The 13,656-nt window shown below is 40.3% G+C and overlaps 1 protein-coding gene across 8 annotated transcripts in view; it reads left to right on the top strand.

Moving 5' to 3' along the window:
• Positions 1 to 268: 268 nt before the first annotated feature.
• The window catches only part of RIMKLB (ribosomal modification protein rimK like family member B), a 104,087-nt gene continuing 90,699 nt past the window's right edge, over positions 269 to 13,656 (top strand). For all 8 annotated transcript variants that reach the window (XR_012646550.1, XR_012646547.1, XR_012646545.1 and 5 more), the window contains exons 1-3: positions 269 to 540; positions 1,482 to 1,991; positions 5,924 to 6,145. Coding sequence is in view for 1 of the 8 variants with exons in the window: in XM_075002401.1 (XP_074858502.1) it covers positions 5,971 to 6,145 (175 nt within the window). In the remaining 7 variants the exon portion in view is untranslated. The remainder of the gene's footprint in view (positions 541 to 1,481; positions 1,992 to 5,923; positions 6,146 to 13,656) is intronic.

The raw sequence follows: 13,656 nt of genomic DNA, 5'->3' as shown, positions 1-13,656 counted from the left end.
GAAGGGGCGGCCGTCACCCCGTTTTCTAGCGCCGCTCAGCGACTTCTACTCGCGGGGGGCGAGTCTCCACTGGGCGCCTCCAGCAGCCGGGCCCCCGTGCGCCTTCCCCCAGCCTGGAGTGCGGGCTTGGCCGGGGGGTTCTGGGGGGCGGCTGTTATTTCCAGCCCGGTTTCTAGCGGGTGGGGGGAGACGGGCGTGTGTGGCGGGGAGCTCCACTGCTAGCCAGAGGGGGATGTGTGGGGAGGGTAGAGTCGCTTTCCTCAGCCGTGCGAGTAATTTGGGGGGCTGCTGGGGATAGCCGTTGCTGGGGGCAGGCTCGGGAGCCTCTTTTCCTGTGGCTGAGATAATCGGGGTAATTTTTTCGCGATTATCCCTTTTTCCTCTCCACCCCTTCCCCTTGGGTTTTCACTGGTTTAGTTGGTTCCCATATGTATATTTTGCCCAGTCCCTGGCGGAGAAGGGGAGAATTTTAAACCCTCCATCCCCAACTTTCCCACCATCACACACAATTCTTCTCGGGAGGACAGAAGCAGCGGCCAGGTTTGTGACTTTAAAAAACGCGTTTCTTCTGGCTTGCACTTGAAATCGTGCTGTATCCTCAACCCCAGACTCCTGTGCTCTGATAATTTTGTGTGGTGTGTGTGGTGTTGTGTGTACCTTAATATCTGCATTAACACATGCGTGCTTGCAGGCGTCTGCATATATTCACGCTCATCAGCATCAGCGTGTAAATGGCTGTTAAAACCTTTCTGTATATAAATGTGTGCAAAAATGCAAGGGTGTGTTCTTGTATGGTTCTGATGTGTATGTGTATCCCAGACTTGTATAACAAAGCCCTTTAAACTGGGTTTCTCTTTTGTCTTTTTTGATTTTTAATATTGCTTTTTATATCATTAACTTTTGTAATCACACCCTTATGGTATATAGTGCCAAGGGTAATTAACTTGTGATATAGTCATTCATATTCTCATATTTACATTTACTACATCATATCAGCAAACATCTTTAAGAAATGAATTTGATATTTTTGTTATTGGCTTCTGTTTAGAAGCCACTCACCCTTATGGCACTGTGATTTCATTCACATGAGCATGCTTCTGACCTTAAACATGGTTCTGTTATTTTTATAATTTTTGTCTTGATTGGGTTCAAAATGTGGTATTGATGATGTATCTAGAATAAAATTTTATTCTATTAAATCATAGAATTTTCTGCCTGTATTGATAGATATTGACTTTTCTGTCCTTAAATGCACAGTTACCCACATGTAACATAATTAGTTTCCTATTAAGACTTCTGATTTCATGTTTTATGTAAATTATTTGCTTAAAAGTTAGTCTTCCCAAAATCTGATTTTTTTTTTTTTACTGCTTTTCCTTCCTGTTTCATGTCAGTCATTTTCTCCAGGTTGCAATCTCATTTGCTGAAATACTCTTTGAGGCTGGGGTTTTTTAATGTTTAACATGTCTTTCTTTCCATAGGTATTGGTGATTCCAGACTCAGTTAGGGGTTCAGTTCTGAGGAAGCAAAGAAGCAGGGGGCTTGTTGGACTGAATCTATTTTGCAAAGGGAGCCACAGCTCTACCTCAATATCCTGTCTTCTCTTCCCTACCCTCCTCTCCCCCAAGGGGGGAGGAGGAGCTGGGAATCACCTTTAATACCCCACCCCCTTCCCCAACACACCTCGGTTTCTGGGGCACAAGCCAGCCATCACCCGTTGTAGTACTAGGGCAACATAATCCTCATCCTCCTTTCCTGGCCTCGGGGGCACAGACAAGACACTGCTCCCTCCCCTGGAGTGCAAATCAGAGAGGCATTGAGAGGACTTCATTGGCACCCTCTACTCAGGGGGCATCAAGGAAGGAAGGTTACCAGCAAAATTTCACCTCACTGGGAGAGCCAGGACTGAAGCACTAGTTACTGGGGGCGCTGAAAGAAGCACCAGTCATTGACATCCCTGCATCTTCTACTCCCTTCTCCTCAAACCTCTGGTAAGTTACACCATATTCATTCATTCGGTGCTCTTCCCCCTCCCCCACTGCTACAAGAGAGGCATGCAGAGAGATTGAGAACAGGGTGGGGGAAGGGAGATGAGAAGTGGCTATATACATGGGGGGTGGCGGGGAGGTTTATGTCACACACCCAAACAACTCTGCAGGGGAGTAAGGGCAGAGGCATGCTGTCCTCACAGAAAGCAGAGTGAAATTTATACCTCATGTACACACTAGAGAGGCGTGTAATTGCTGAGTCTGAAATTAGATGGGTATATCGTGTTTGCAGATCAAGTGTGTGGATGGAGGTTAATGTTGACCAATTCCATGTTTTTAAGGCAGGAAAGCAAGGGAGTAGATTTCCTGGCTGGAGATCAGGATCTGGGGTGTATGAGTGAAGAATATTATCACCTCCTTGCAAGCCTGGAGAGATGAGAAAAGAGAGGGGGCTGAGATGTCTGTGTCTGGGGGATCGTGTGAGAAGGGCTGCTGGTATCTTCAACTAAGATTACTTAGTTGAACAGAGGAGATTGAACAGATCAAAGTAGTAGGGTATTTAGTCAGAAGATCCAATAGAGTGTTTGGCTATCTGCAAGAGAGAGGGCATAGTGAGAAGGAATTTAAAGCGGGGGTGCGAAAAGAAGATGATTTATTTTCTACCTTTCTGCAGTCTGTTTACTACACAATATGCGTAATGTATTCCTTGGACTGCAGTGGGCTCTACAAATATCAAATGGGGATGGGGAAGAACACTATGAATTCACTGCTTATGCTTTCAAAGAGGTGTGCTTTAGATTCACGTGTTCACAGTGTTTTAAAATGGTGTAATGTGTATGGGAAGGGCAGAGGACATGCAAGAGTGATGGATGGATTGCATGCTTGCTGTTCAGGATACCATGGACTTTATTTTATTTTATTGTTTTTGTCTTCTTTGGTTTTCTCTAAAGCCCTTGAAGTAGTCATGTTTGTAGATGATGTTCTTATAAAATTGCAAATAATTCTTATTTCTGGAATAAAGGGATTCTGCTCCTGGACATCCTGTTGAGCCGTAGAGACAGATTAATTGTTTTTATTTCATTTTATTAGTAAGTAATATGATACGATAAATGGTCAGACCTATATTTTTTGTAAGTCTTATCTATTTATATCCTATTGGCTTTACTCTTAATGCATAACTGTTGTAAGTTTCTTCTTCCCTGCTGATTGCCTTGATATTATGCACAGAAGATAGAATTAGCTGCTTTTTGTAATTCAGTTTAAAATGTCCCCCCACCCCACACACTTTTTTTTTTTCCAGCATGACATAAGGAACATTTCTGGTTCCATAATGTGGTCAATTATCGCTCTGCTGTCCTTGCACAATAACTGTGAAATCAGCCATAAGTCTTTTTCACCACTGTATGATGGATGGCATTTTGTTAACTGTCCTACTTTATCTCCTTTCTGACATTGCCATAATAATAATGGGCTAGCTGTCTTCCTTACTGCTATTTATGACAGTCTCTCAAAGTTTCTTTGCCAGTCTTGTAGCTGTTGATCCCACTGTGTTAAGGTGTGGCCTCCTAAACATTTGCAGAAATTGCCATCATGAAACAGGCATCAGTTCTTTTAAAAGTATAGTGCAGTAGTGGCTAGTCTAAGATGATTTTGTGGAAAGTAAAATACCCTTCCTCTCCCCAATAATATACCAAAGAGAAGGTTGAAGAGAGTGTATACTAAAGCCTGGTTGGTGGTATTTTCCTGGTCACCTGCTCCCTAGGATGACCAAATCCGCATCCCCCCAGTGTTCCCAGTAAGATTTGATTGCTGTTATAGCCCAAAGTCTGAGCTGGCAGGGATCAAATAGATTTGGAGATCTATTAAAATAAGATTGGATTCTGCTCTCCATTTAGTACCTCTGGAGTTACTTTGGATGTAACAGATCAGAATCTAACTCAAAAACTAGGAAAGAGTTAATGTGAGAGATCTTCTCCAATATCTTGTGTTCCAGACCATTCTGTAGACAGTGGGAATATACCATAACCGCAGATCACAAGCCAGACCACTAAGGAAGCTAAATGACATAGAGTCCTAATGTTGTGAAACATCTGGAATTTCATTCAGCATTCCTGCTGGGAAGAACTTAAGTGTGGTGGTCGTTTTTTGTTATAAATGCGGAAGACTCTTGTGTCAGTGGCACTGAGGAAAAAGCCTATGGAACAATAGACTTCTTCACTAGATGACTGATTCTAATTCAGCCATTTGTCAGTACTACCTAAGGGAGTTAGTCTTGACAGTTGTTCAGCTTGTGTTGTATAAAATGAATTACTGGATTCACAGTTTATCTTCTAAAGGAAAACTCTTCACATCAAAAACAAAAAATAGAACAGCACAGTTGTCCCCTTTGTTGGCTGTCACTAGTCAGGAGGAAAAGGAGTGAATAGTCTATGGAGACTGAACTCTTTTATGGGGGTAGGAATTTTTTGTAAACCAAGGACTTCTGGTTTCTAGGACTCTAAAGATAGACAGTTTTTAGAGTCCTAGATTTCCACCTTCTCTTCATGATTAGTGAATAAAAGCTTATGATTTGCAGCCAGATAGGTGTGTTCCACTAAGCTGTTGCATGGAGCAAGGTGACAATCGGGATATGTACAAAGCAACTGAACTCCTGTGTGACAGCTGCAAGCCTGTTTTTCCGGTGTGGAGATGTACGCTGAGGAAGACTGCAAGTGAAGGGGAAAGGAGCTCTTGTGGAGTTGCTAGAGTGAAGCCTAGCATGACCAGTGCTGCAGGGCTAGAGCTAAAAGTTGGGCTGGCTCTTCTATTGTGTTCCATCATTGCAGGGATCGTTTAACTGACTTGAGTTAGCTGTTGTCCTTGATGATTTTTTTTTTTTTTTGTTGTAACTTTTGATCAGCTAAGTTTGCTGAGCTTCTGATTGTTTCTAGTTTGGCGATTGTGGCTTTCAGTGCAAAGGCTTTTTAGCCACTCCAGATCTGAAGATGTTTAAACATTTGTTTCTCCTTCCTCATGCACGAGTGTTTTGGAATTGGTGTTCCCATAGACGCTGTGGAAAATGTTTATTGCACATGCAGCATTGTTTTAACCTGTGCCTGTTAGATCTGGGTGGTGGGGGTTAGTTTGTTGTAGGAGTTCTGGAAAGCGTGTTCGACTACTGAAAAGCTAATGCTGTAGGCAGCAGACTATGGCTTGGTGTATGCTAATAACTTATGTCAATGTAACTAACTGCTCAGGAGAGGAGTGAATTCTGAATTGTGGTGCTTACTCGTTACTTCCTCATGCTCAGCAATTCTGGTACTTACTTGTTACTTCCTCATGCTTACACACTGTACAAGTAGATTTTTTTTTCAGTGGCATATCATTCTTTTTCTTAATTCCTTTACTGGTTTTAATGTTAGCAGGTGGTAAAAGGTCACTAGAGACTGATGTCCTGTAAGTATTCAAAGCATGGGGAACAGCAACAATGCAAATCCATATGGTCTTACTGGTCATTTGGTGGGATAAATTCCACCAAAAATGTTCAAATTCAGTACTTTGCAGCACTTGTGGGAGTGGGTATGAATCCCCTGATATTTTCTGTGTATGAAGGAGGATGGTCTTGCAACTCAACAACAGAACTGTGATTCAGAGCTGAGTCCCAATTCTTCCATAGACTCTACCTATTGCCTTGGTCAGGTTACTGCATTACTGTATGCTTGTTTTTCCATCTGTAAATTGGGATAATATTAACTATTGACACAAGGGAGACACGCATCTTAATTAATGTCCATAAGATATGAATTGCATCTTGAGATCCTTGGGTAGGGTATGCTATACAAATACATTTTTTATCTTCCCTCTGGACCAAGGACAAGGAAGAGGTTTGAGAGGTAAAGGGAAGCTTAGGAAGAGAAAACTTTGTACTCTGATTTCTTATCTTCTCCCTTACCTAGAGTTCCATTGAAAGGCGATCCAGAGGTTGCAAGACTAATACAACAAGATGTGCAGCTCAGTTGCTCCCAGGCTGTGGTTCTTAACAGATCGTCGTATCAGGGAAGACTATCCTCAGCAGGAGATTCTGAGGGCGCTCAAGGCCAAGTGCTGTGAAGAGGAACTAGACTTTCGGGCGTTGGTGATGGATGAAGTGGTACTGACCATTGAGCATGGAAACTTGGGTGAGGATGAGGTTGAGGTCGGAGGTTGGGCTGGGGAGGGATCTGAGAAAGAGATTGTAATACAGCAATAGCTAAACTTTGTGACAATGAAATGGATGTGTGTCAGGATCAGTACATCTAATCTAAATTAATATTTCATCCAAATGCGCTGCTCTTGGCATTTGATCATTAAATAGGAACTGTTGACTTGCAGTTGGATAAGTTTTGTTCTCCCTCTGCAGAATGATGGGAGAGAAGCTATTTTAGAGCCAGAGGGTTGATCTTGGGCACTGCAGCCTTACTTTATGACAAGGTTCTCTCCAGGAGATGATGATGAACTAATACAAAATTAACTGCCTCCAAGACAGCTGGTTAAAGAAAATTGACTTTATTTAATTTTGTGTGGGATTTGTAAGTTGATTACTCGTGCTTAGGGAAAGCTGTGAGGGTAACATATCAATATCTCTATGGGTAGAGAGCCAAGCACACAAACTGAAAGGGAATTTCGGAGAAGAGTAATATGAGTGGTCGTGGCGTTGGAAGGATTGATTTTATATTAAGATTAAAATAGCTGGATATCTATAGCTTAGTTAAAAGATGTGTCCTCTTCAAATATTATGAGTATAAATGCCAAAATGAAGAGGCAGCTGGAAGAAGAAGTGAGTAGTGAAGAAATACAGTTTCAACAATGTACAATTACTTAGGTTCATTGAGACTGAAGACAACCAAAAGATTAGATGAGTGGATTACACAATGGCAGATGAAATTCAGGTTTATCAAACGCAAAGTAGTGCACATCAAAATAATTTGAACTACTGTTACACTTAGTCGGGTTCTGAATTATCGGTAACAGTTTGGGAATAAATTCTTGGTGTTGGTATGGACAATATGTGACTACGTTCATTAGCGAACAAAAGAAAAGCAGGATGTCAGGATATAAAGAATGGGATATAAAAATAATAATGAAAATATAATGTCACCATTACAAGAAGAGAAATATTGACACATACAAAGTGTAGCAGTTCGATTATCACAGTCTTTCTAACTTTAAGAGTTCTGTAGTTCTGAGCTTTGTATCAGGAGTGTGAAATTTTCCTGAGGTCAAAGGGGTGTTTTGTGTTTTTCCCCATGAAATGTGTTCATATTTGGTATTTGTATGTTGTAGATTAACATGTTGTGTAAGATGAGCTGTACTCCACAGAGTTTGAGAGAATGTTATTAAAATTTCGTAACATTCTAAATGTGCTGAGTATGCTTCCCTGTTGTCCCTGTGCCAGTCTAAAGTAACTGCACAACTATAGGTGCAGATGTTGAAGGATAGAAAAAGGGGGAAATATATTATGTCACTCAGTTTTTTTAATATTTTTATTTTATTTTTTCTCCTTAGTGATACAAAATACCATAGTTAAAATTGATATTTGTTAAAAGGAGAAATATAAAATTTCAGGAGGGATGGGAATATAAATTTGTTTAGGGCTAGCATTGTCTAGTTAGCCTGCCTCCTTTTTCTTCATTCTTATCTTTGGTTGAACCACATTCTTCCTCCCAGTCTTCTCTTCCCCTGTCCTTCCAGGTTTTTATTCGCATATTTGCACTTATATACAGAAGAAGATGGGACACAGGCAAATGAATCTGTTGTCTTCCGCTGTTGCTTTCACCATCTTCTGTCCCATCAAAATACCTTTTGGATTAGGGGAGAGTGCATTGGAATAGATCCAAAAGAAATGAATCCTATATTTATCTCTGATACCAACTGCTGTACAGAGATTGTGAAGAGCATGGAACTGTTAATGAGCATGGGATCATACTCCACTGGGAAGCTAGAAAAGGGCATTCTGGCTGCTGGAAATGGAATCCATCTTTAATATGGCAAACCCAAACTCAATTCACTTTCACATGGCTTTTCAGTATCAGCTAATACGCCTGTAAGATGGGGCAAGTCTATCAATTTCTATTCTGTTCTCTGTATTAGGATATAAAGTACAGGTAGGGAGCTGAAGATAGAGTCAAATGAAAGAGCCTATTCAGTTAGATCATATAAAAGCAGAAAACTAAATATTGACAAATTTTAGACATACTCATATACAACTGCTGGAAGTCCAAATACTAAGATAGGTGAACTTGAGTGCCTGTTGTTAAATAAGGCTATTGATATAATAGGTATCACAGAAACTTGGTGGAATGATGATAATCAATGGGACATGGTAGTACTAGAGTATAAAATATATGGGAATGACTGTATAGGTTGTAGAGATGGGGAAGTATATATGCAAGAAAGCACAGTCAAATATAAAAAATTTAAATTAACCAAATTTTACCATAGAATTTCTATAGATAGAAATTCTGCGCTTTAGTAATAAGAGTATAGCAGTAGAAATATACCACTGGCCATGGTAATTGTGTAATGCTCAGGAAGAATAGATTACAAAAATAGAAAACTCAGTAATAATGGGGGATTTCAGCTGTCATCATATTGGTTGGGTGCATGTCATCTCGGAGTGGGTACAGGAATAAAATGTCTAGATCAGGGGTCAGCAACTCCTGGCACGTATGTCAAATTTTCGTCAGGACACAAGGTGGGAGCTCATCCACCTGTCCTCTTCTATGCAGTCAGGAGCTTGCCCAAAGCCATGCTGTGTATGGATTAACAAAAGACCGGTTACTGCTACCAGCCACCATCTAAACAGTAAAGCTTTGTATTTAAATTACTTATTAATGACGTTGTTGTAAGTAGGACTGTTAGCGACTTCAATATTGGTATTGGGACTGGTAATACTTTTACCGGCACACTGACCAAACATAGACATGAAAAGGTCAAATTTTGGCGCTTTGCCTCGTAAAGGTTGCTGACCCCCTGATCTAAATAATATTAGTGAATTCTTTTTGGAGCAGGTAGTCTTGGAATCCATGAGTAGAGAAGCAATTCTTCATTGAGTTCTGGATCACACACAGGATCTGATCCAGGAGATGAATATAGCTTAATTGCTTGGTAATTGTGACCTTAATGTAATTAAATTAGGATTTTTGTGGGTAGAAAAATCACACAGAAGTCCACCAAATAGTATTTAACTTCAAAATGGTGAACTACACAAAAATGAGGAAGGTAGTTATATCAGCATTAAAAAGAACAGTCAGAAGAGTAAAATGCATGGAAATTGGATGGAAAATTAAAAAAAAAAACATGATAGAAGCTCAAATTAAATGTATGCCCCACATTTTTTAAAGGGTTAAAACAGGTTACCATAACTAAACAACAAAGTAAAAGAGAGGCAATTGGGGCAAAAATATGTTCTTTGAAAATTGGAAATAAAACCTGTTAAGAAAAACAGAAATGATGATAAATTCTGGCAAGTCAAATGCAAAATAAAATTAGACAGGTCAAGCAAGAATTTGAAGAGCAACTGAAACTGAGCGCACGAACTGAAAGCAAAATTTGTGTTAAGAACATCAGGAGCAGAAAGCATACCAGACAATCAGTGAGGCCACTGGATGACTGAGGTGCTAAAAAAGAACTCAAGGAATACCAGACTGTTACAGAGAAGTGAAACATATTCTTTGAAGTGGTCTTTATGTGGATTATTGTGGGAGAGATTCCTATGCTGGAGTCATACTTTTTAGGTGAAACATCTGAGGATCTCTACTAAATTAAGGTGTAACTAGAAGAGATTTTGGATTAAATATTAAATATCAAGTCAACAGGGCTAAATGGTACTCACCCAAGAGTTTTGAAAGAACTCAAATAGAAAATTGCAGAATCGGTAATTGAGTATGTAAACTAACACTTACATCATCCTGTGTACCAAATGACTGCAAGACAGCTAATGTAACTTTTTTTTTTTTTTTTTTTTTAAAAAAAATGGGCTCCAGAGGTGATCCTGGCAGTTACCAACATGAAAGCCTAACGCCAGTACCAGGTGCACCAATTGGGACTGTAGTAAGGAACAGAATTATCAGATACAAATACAAACGTGATATGTCGAGGAAGAACCAACAAAGCTTTAGTAAAGCAAAATCCCATTCCTCACTAGTTTGTTTGAATTCTTGGAGGGTATCAAACAAACATGGGCAAAGGCGATTCAGTTATATTAGGGAACTTGAATTTTCAGAATGTCTTTGACAGGCTCCCTCACTAAAGGCTTTTAATCAAAGTAAGTTGTCCTGGGTTAAGAGAAAAGGTTGTCTCCTGGACCAGTAATTGGTTAAAAGATAGGAAATGAAGGGCAGGAATAAATGGTTAGAATTTAGAATGGACACAGGTAAGTAGTGGGTTGCCCAAGGATCTGTATGGGGACCACTGCTGTTCAACTTATTTGTAAATGATCTGGAAAAAGGGGTAAACAGTGAGGTGGCAAAATTTTCAGATGATTCAAAATTACTCAAGATAGTTAAGTCCAAAGCAGACCTACTATGAGAGTTAAAAAGGGGTTTTATATGACCGGATTGCAAAATGACAGATGAAATTCAATATTGATAAGTCCAAAATAAAGAGCAGTGGAAAACATCTTAACTATACATAAGAAATGATGGGGTCTAAATTAGGTGTTACCACTCAGCAAAGAGATCTTGGACTCATCGTGTATGGTTTTCCGAAAATGTCCAATATGCGACAGCAGTCAAAAAAACTATCAGTGTTAGGCACCAATGAGAGAGGCATAGATCGATCCAGTGTAGCCATGCTTATGTTCTAACACCCTGCAAATATAATCTTGTTTCTTCTTAAGTGACTTGTCCACAGAGGATACTGATCTACTGTTTCTGCCAGCTCAGACTTAAGTACAAATCGTAGATGTCTAATGCATGGTTGGAGGTGTAGGATTTGAATGCTGCGATAACATGGTTTGGGGAAAGTGGTGGTTACAACTGAGTTTTTTGCCTTTTTGGTTAAAAGATTAAGGCATTACATATAAAAAATGTTTGAAAAGTCAAGAAGCCATATGTTAGGAAATGCAAGAATTAAGATACATTTTCCTTTGGCTTGGTTACAGGTACAGTTGTTGTCATCCTGTCTCAAAAATATGACAGAAATAGCAGAGGTTCAGAGGGAAAAATGATCATCAGCAAGGAAACAAATCCTCTCATATGATGAGATTAAAAAGACTGAGACTGTTTACCTTAGAAAATAAGTGAATAACACAGAGTATAATAGTCATACAAAATAATGAATACTACAGAGAAAGTAGGCTGGGTCCTTCTGTTCACCATTGTTCTTGTTTTATGAGAAATGGCACGCTAAGGCTGGGTCTACACTTGCCCTCAACTTTAAAGGGGGCATGTTAATCAGGGTGACGGGAGATTACTAAAGAGGTGCTGCGGTGAATACGCAGCACTTCATTCGGCTAGTTCTCCCCTGCGGCAACTTCGAAGTGTCAGACTTTGAAGTACCAGCATGCGTGTAGCTGCAGTCACATCGAAGGGCCTTTTTGCTCCTCAAAATTTTTTAAGCTTGGAAGGAGTAGAAACTTTCCATTAGTTGGGACATAACCCAAATCCTAAAGGAAGTAGTTGAGGACTTTTCCTTAGGGGCTATGTACTCCATAACTGCCAACTTTGGGGGTCTTGTATCTGACATGGAAACATCTGCTGCTGGGCATTGTTAAAGATAGGTCACTGTGTTATTAAATTAGGTGGACTAATGATCTGATGTGGTATGGCAGTTGCTTTGTTCAGCTAAATATGACCAGAAGTAAATGGGATAAAATTGAACAAAGGTGTGTGACTTTAGTCTGGATACCAGAAAATGTAGTAAGAGTTCTCAGAGGTGTAGCCTGGTTAGTCTATAGTGTCAAAATAACAAGCAATCCTATGACATCTTAGAGACCAACAAATTTGTTAGGTCATGAGCTTTTGTGGATAAATCCCGCTTCCTCAGATGAAAGAATTTCATAAAATTATTTTTCATCTGAGGAAGTGGGTTTTACTCATGAGAGCTAATGATCAAATACATTTGTTTGCCTTTAAGGTGTTGCAGACTGCCAGTAAGTGTTCTGTTTACTGTTGGGAAGATTATCCTGTAGTTTATGGTGGAACATTACTCATGCCCAATCCATCTGTTTTTCTGTTGGCTGGGACATTTAAAATTAAACAAAGCCTTGGAGAATAGACTACAGGGTAAATTTTTACTTTGAGTGGAAGAGCGAGATAGGTAAAAATATATAGCCCCATGGCTATCATACAGAATTGAGCAGCTTTTTATTCCTTGCTGGGGTGTAGGTCTTGCATAACTTTTTTAAGAAATGGTGTAGAGGTCTAGGTACGGGTGAGAGAATCACCGAAGAACTGTGAATACCCCTTCCACCAAAATTGTTCATGAACAGCTAAACATTTTTGAATTCTTTACTCTAATTATCAGCAGATGGAGAGGAGTGGGTACCAGTTCCTTTTTTTTTCCTCTGATATTGAAGGAGAGAGGAGGTTGGTTGTGACGTAAAACAGAGAGACTCTTTCATGAGTTTATCAGTTGTTCGAGCTGTTGAATTGAAGTGGTATGTCCTGAAACTATTTGGTCATAAAACTAAGACTGTAGTCTTTTAGAGGATCTTCTGGGCTCCCCCAGAACTGGGGATGCAAAAATGAAATGAGAAGCTGGATAAGGGATTATAGGAAGGGAGAGTAGCAGTTTGGGGGTAAGGGAAAAGACCCAAGCTGGCTTGTTTGTTGTCAGGCGGATGATATCTGGGAACTGGATCAGGGTTTTTGTTTCTGTATTTTGAAATGGGGATATTAATGAAGCCGATATATTGGGTTACTTAGCGTGGCTTGTCCCCACACTAAATAGGAGATGCTGATCCAAGGCAGCTGCAACCAGGAAGGATGCAGTCTACCCTGACCTACCTCTTTACCACATCTTGGGATCTGATTAATTTCTTTCCATGCAATCTTCACCTTATTACTGATTCAGCCCTTGTGTTGGAAACAAGTAGTTGAGGTCCTGTCTTGCCATGTTCCTGTGGTAGCAGGCAAGGAGAGTAGGATATTGGGGCATATCTTCTGGTTGAGAGAACTGGAAGGAACAATGATGATTAAAGGAGGACCGTCATCCTTCTCAGTACAAGAACATAAAGTGGGGGTGGACGCTGGGTTATTGTTGGTGGACAGGCACTTTCTTGTGTTGTGAACACGGTACCCATTACTGAATCCCTCGGAGAGCCGCCATTAAATCTACTGAAGTGCTTTCATTTCTCTGCCTCTTTTTCAGTCAGCTCTATGTCCGGATATCTTTCTACTGCTCCCTTCAGCATCTTTAGGGTACTAGTTGTACAGCTCTGTTTGAGAGCTTTCCCTACAAAATGGGAATGATGAAACAGAAGCCAATAGCTTTGGCTAGCCGTATTCAGCACTGCAGAAATGGCATATCTCCTGCTGCTGTTGCAGCTGTCAGTCTCCTTGATGATGTAATTCCACAATGGAGGCTGGAGAGGAAAGTGCTCTGAACTCAAAATACCCAACAGTGACTAGAATTTAGGGAATTTTAGTGCTTGTGAAAAGTGCTGGGATGGGTGCCTGTTAGTGCTGCCATAGTCTTTATTCCATGA

This window comes from Carettochelys insculpta, chromosome 1 (assembly GCF_033958435.1).
Source record: "Carettochelys insculpta isolate YL-2023 chromosome 1, ASM3395843v1, whole genome shotgun sequence".
NCBI classification, from domain to species: domain Eukaryota; kingdom Metazoa; phylum Chordata; order Testudines; family Carettochelyidae; genus Carettochelys; species Carettochelys insculpta.
This window is presented reverse-complemented; position numbering and strand designations above follow the sequence as displayed.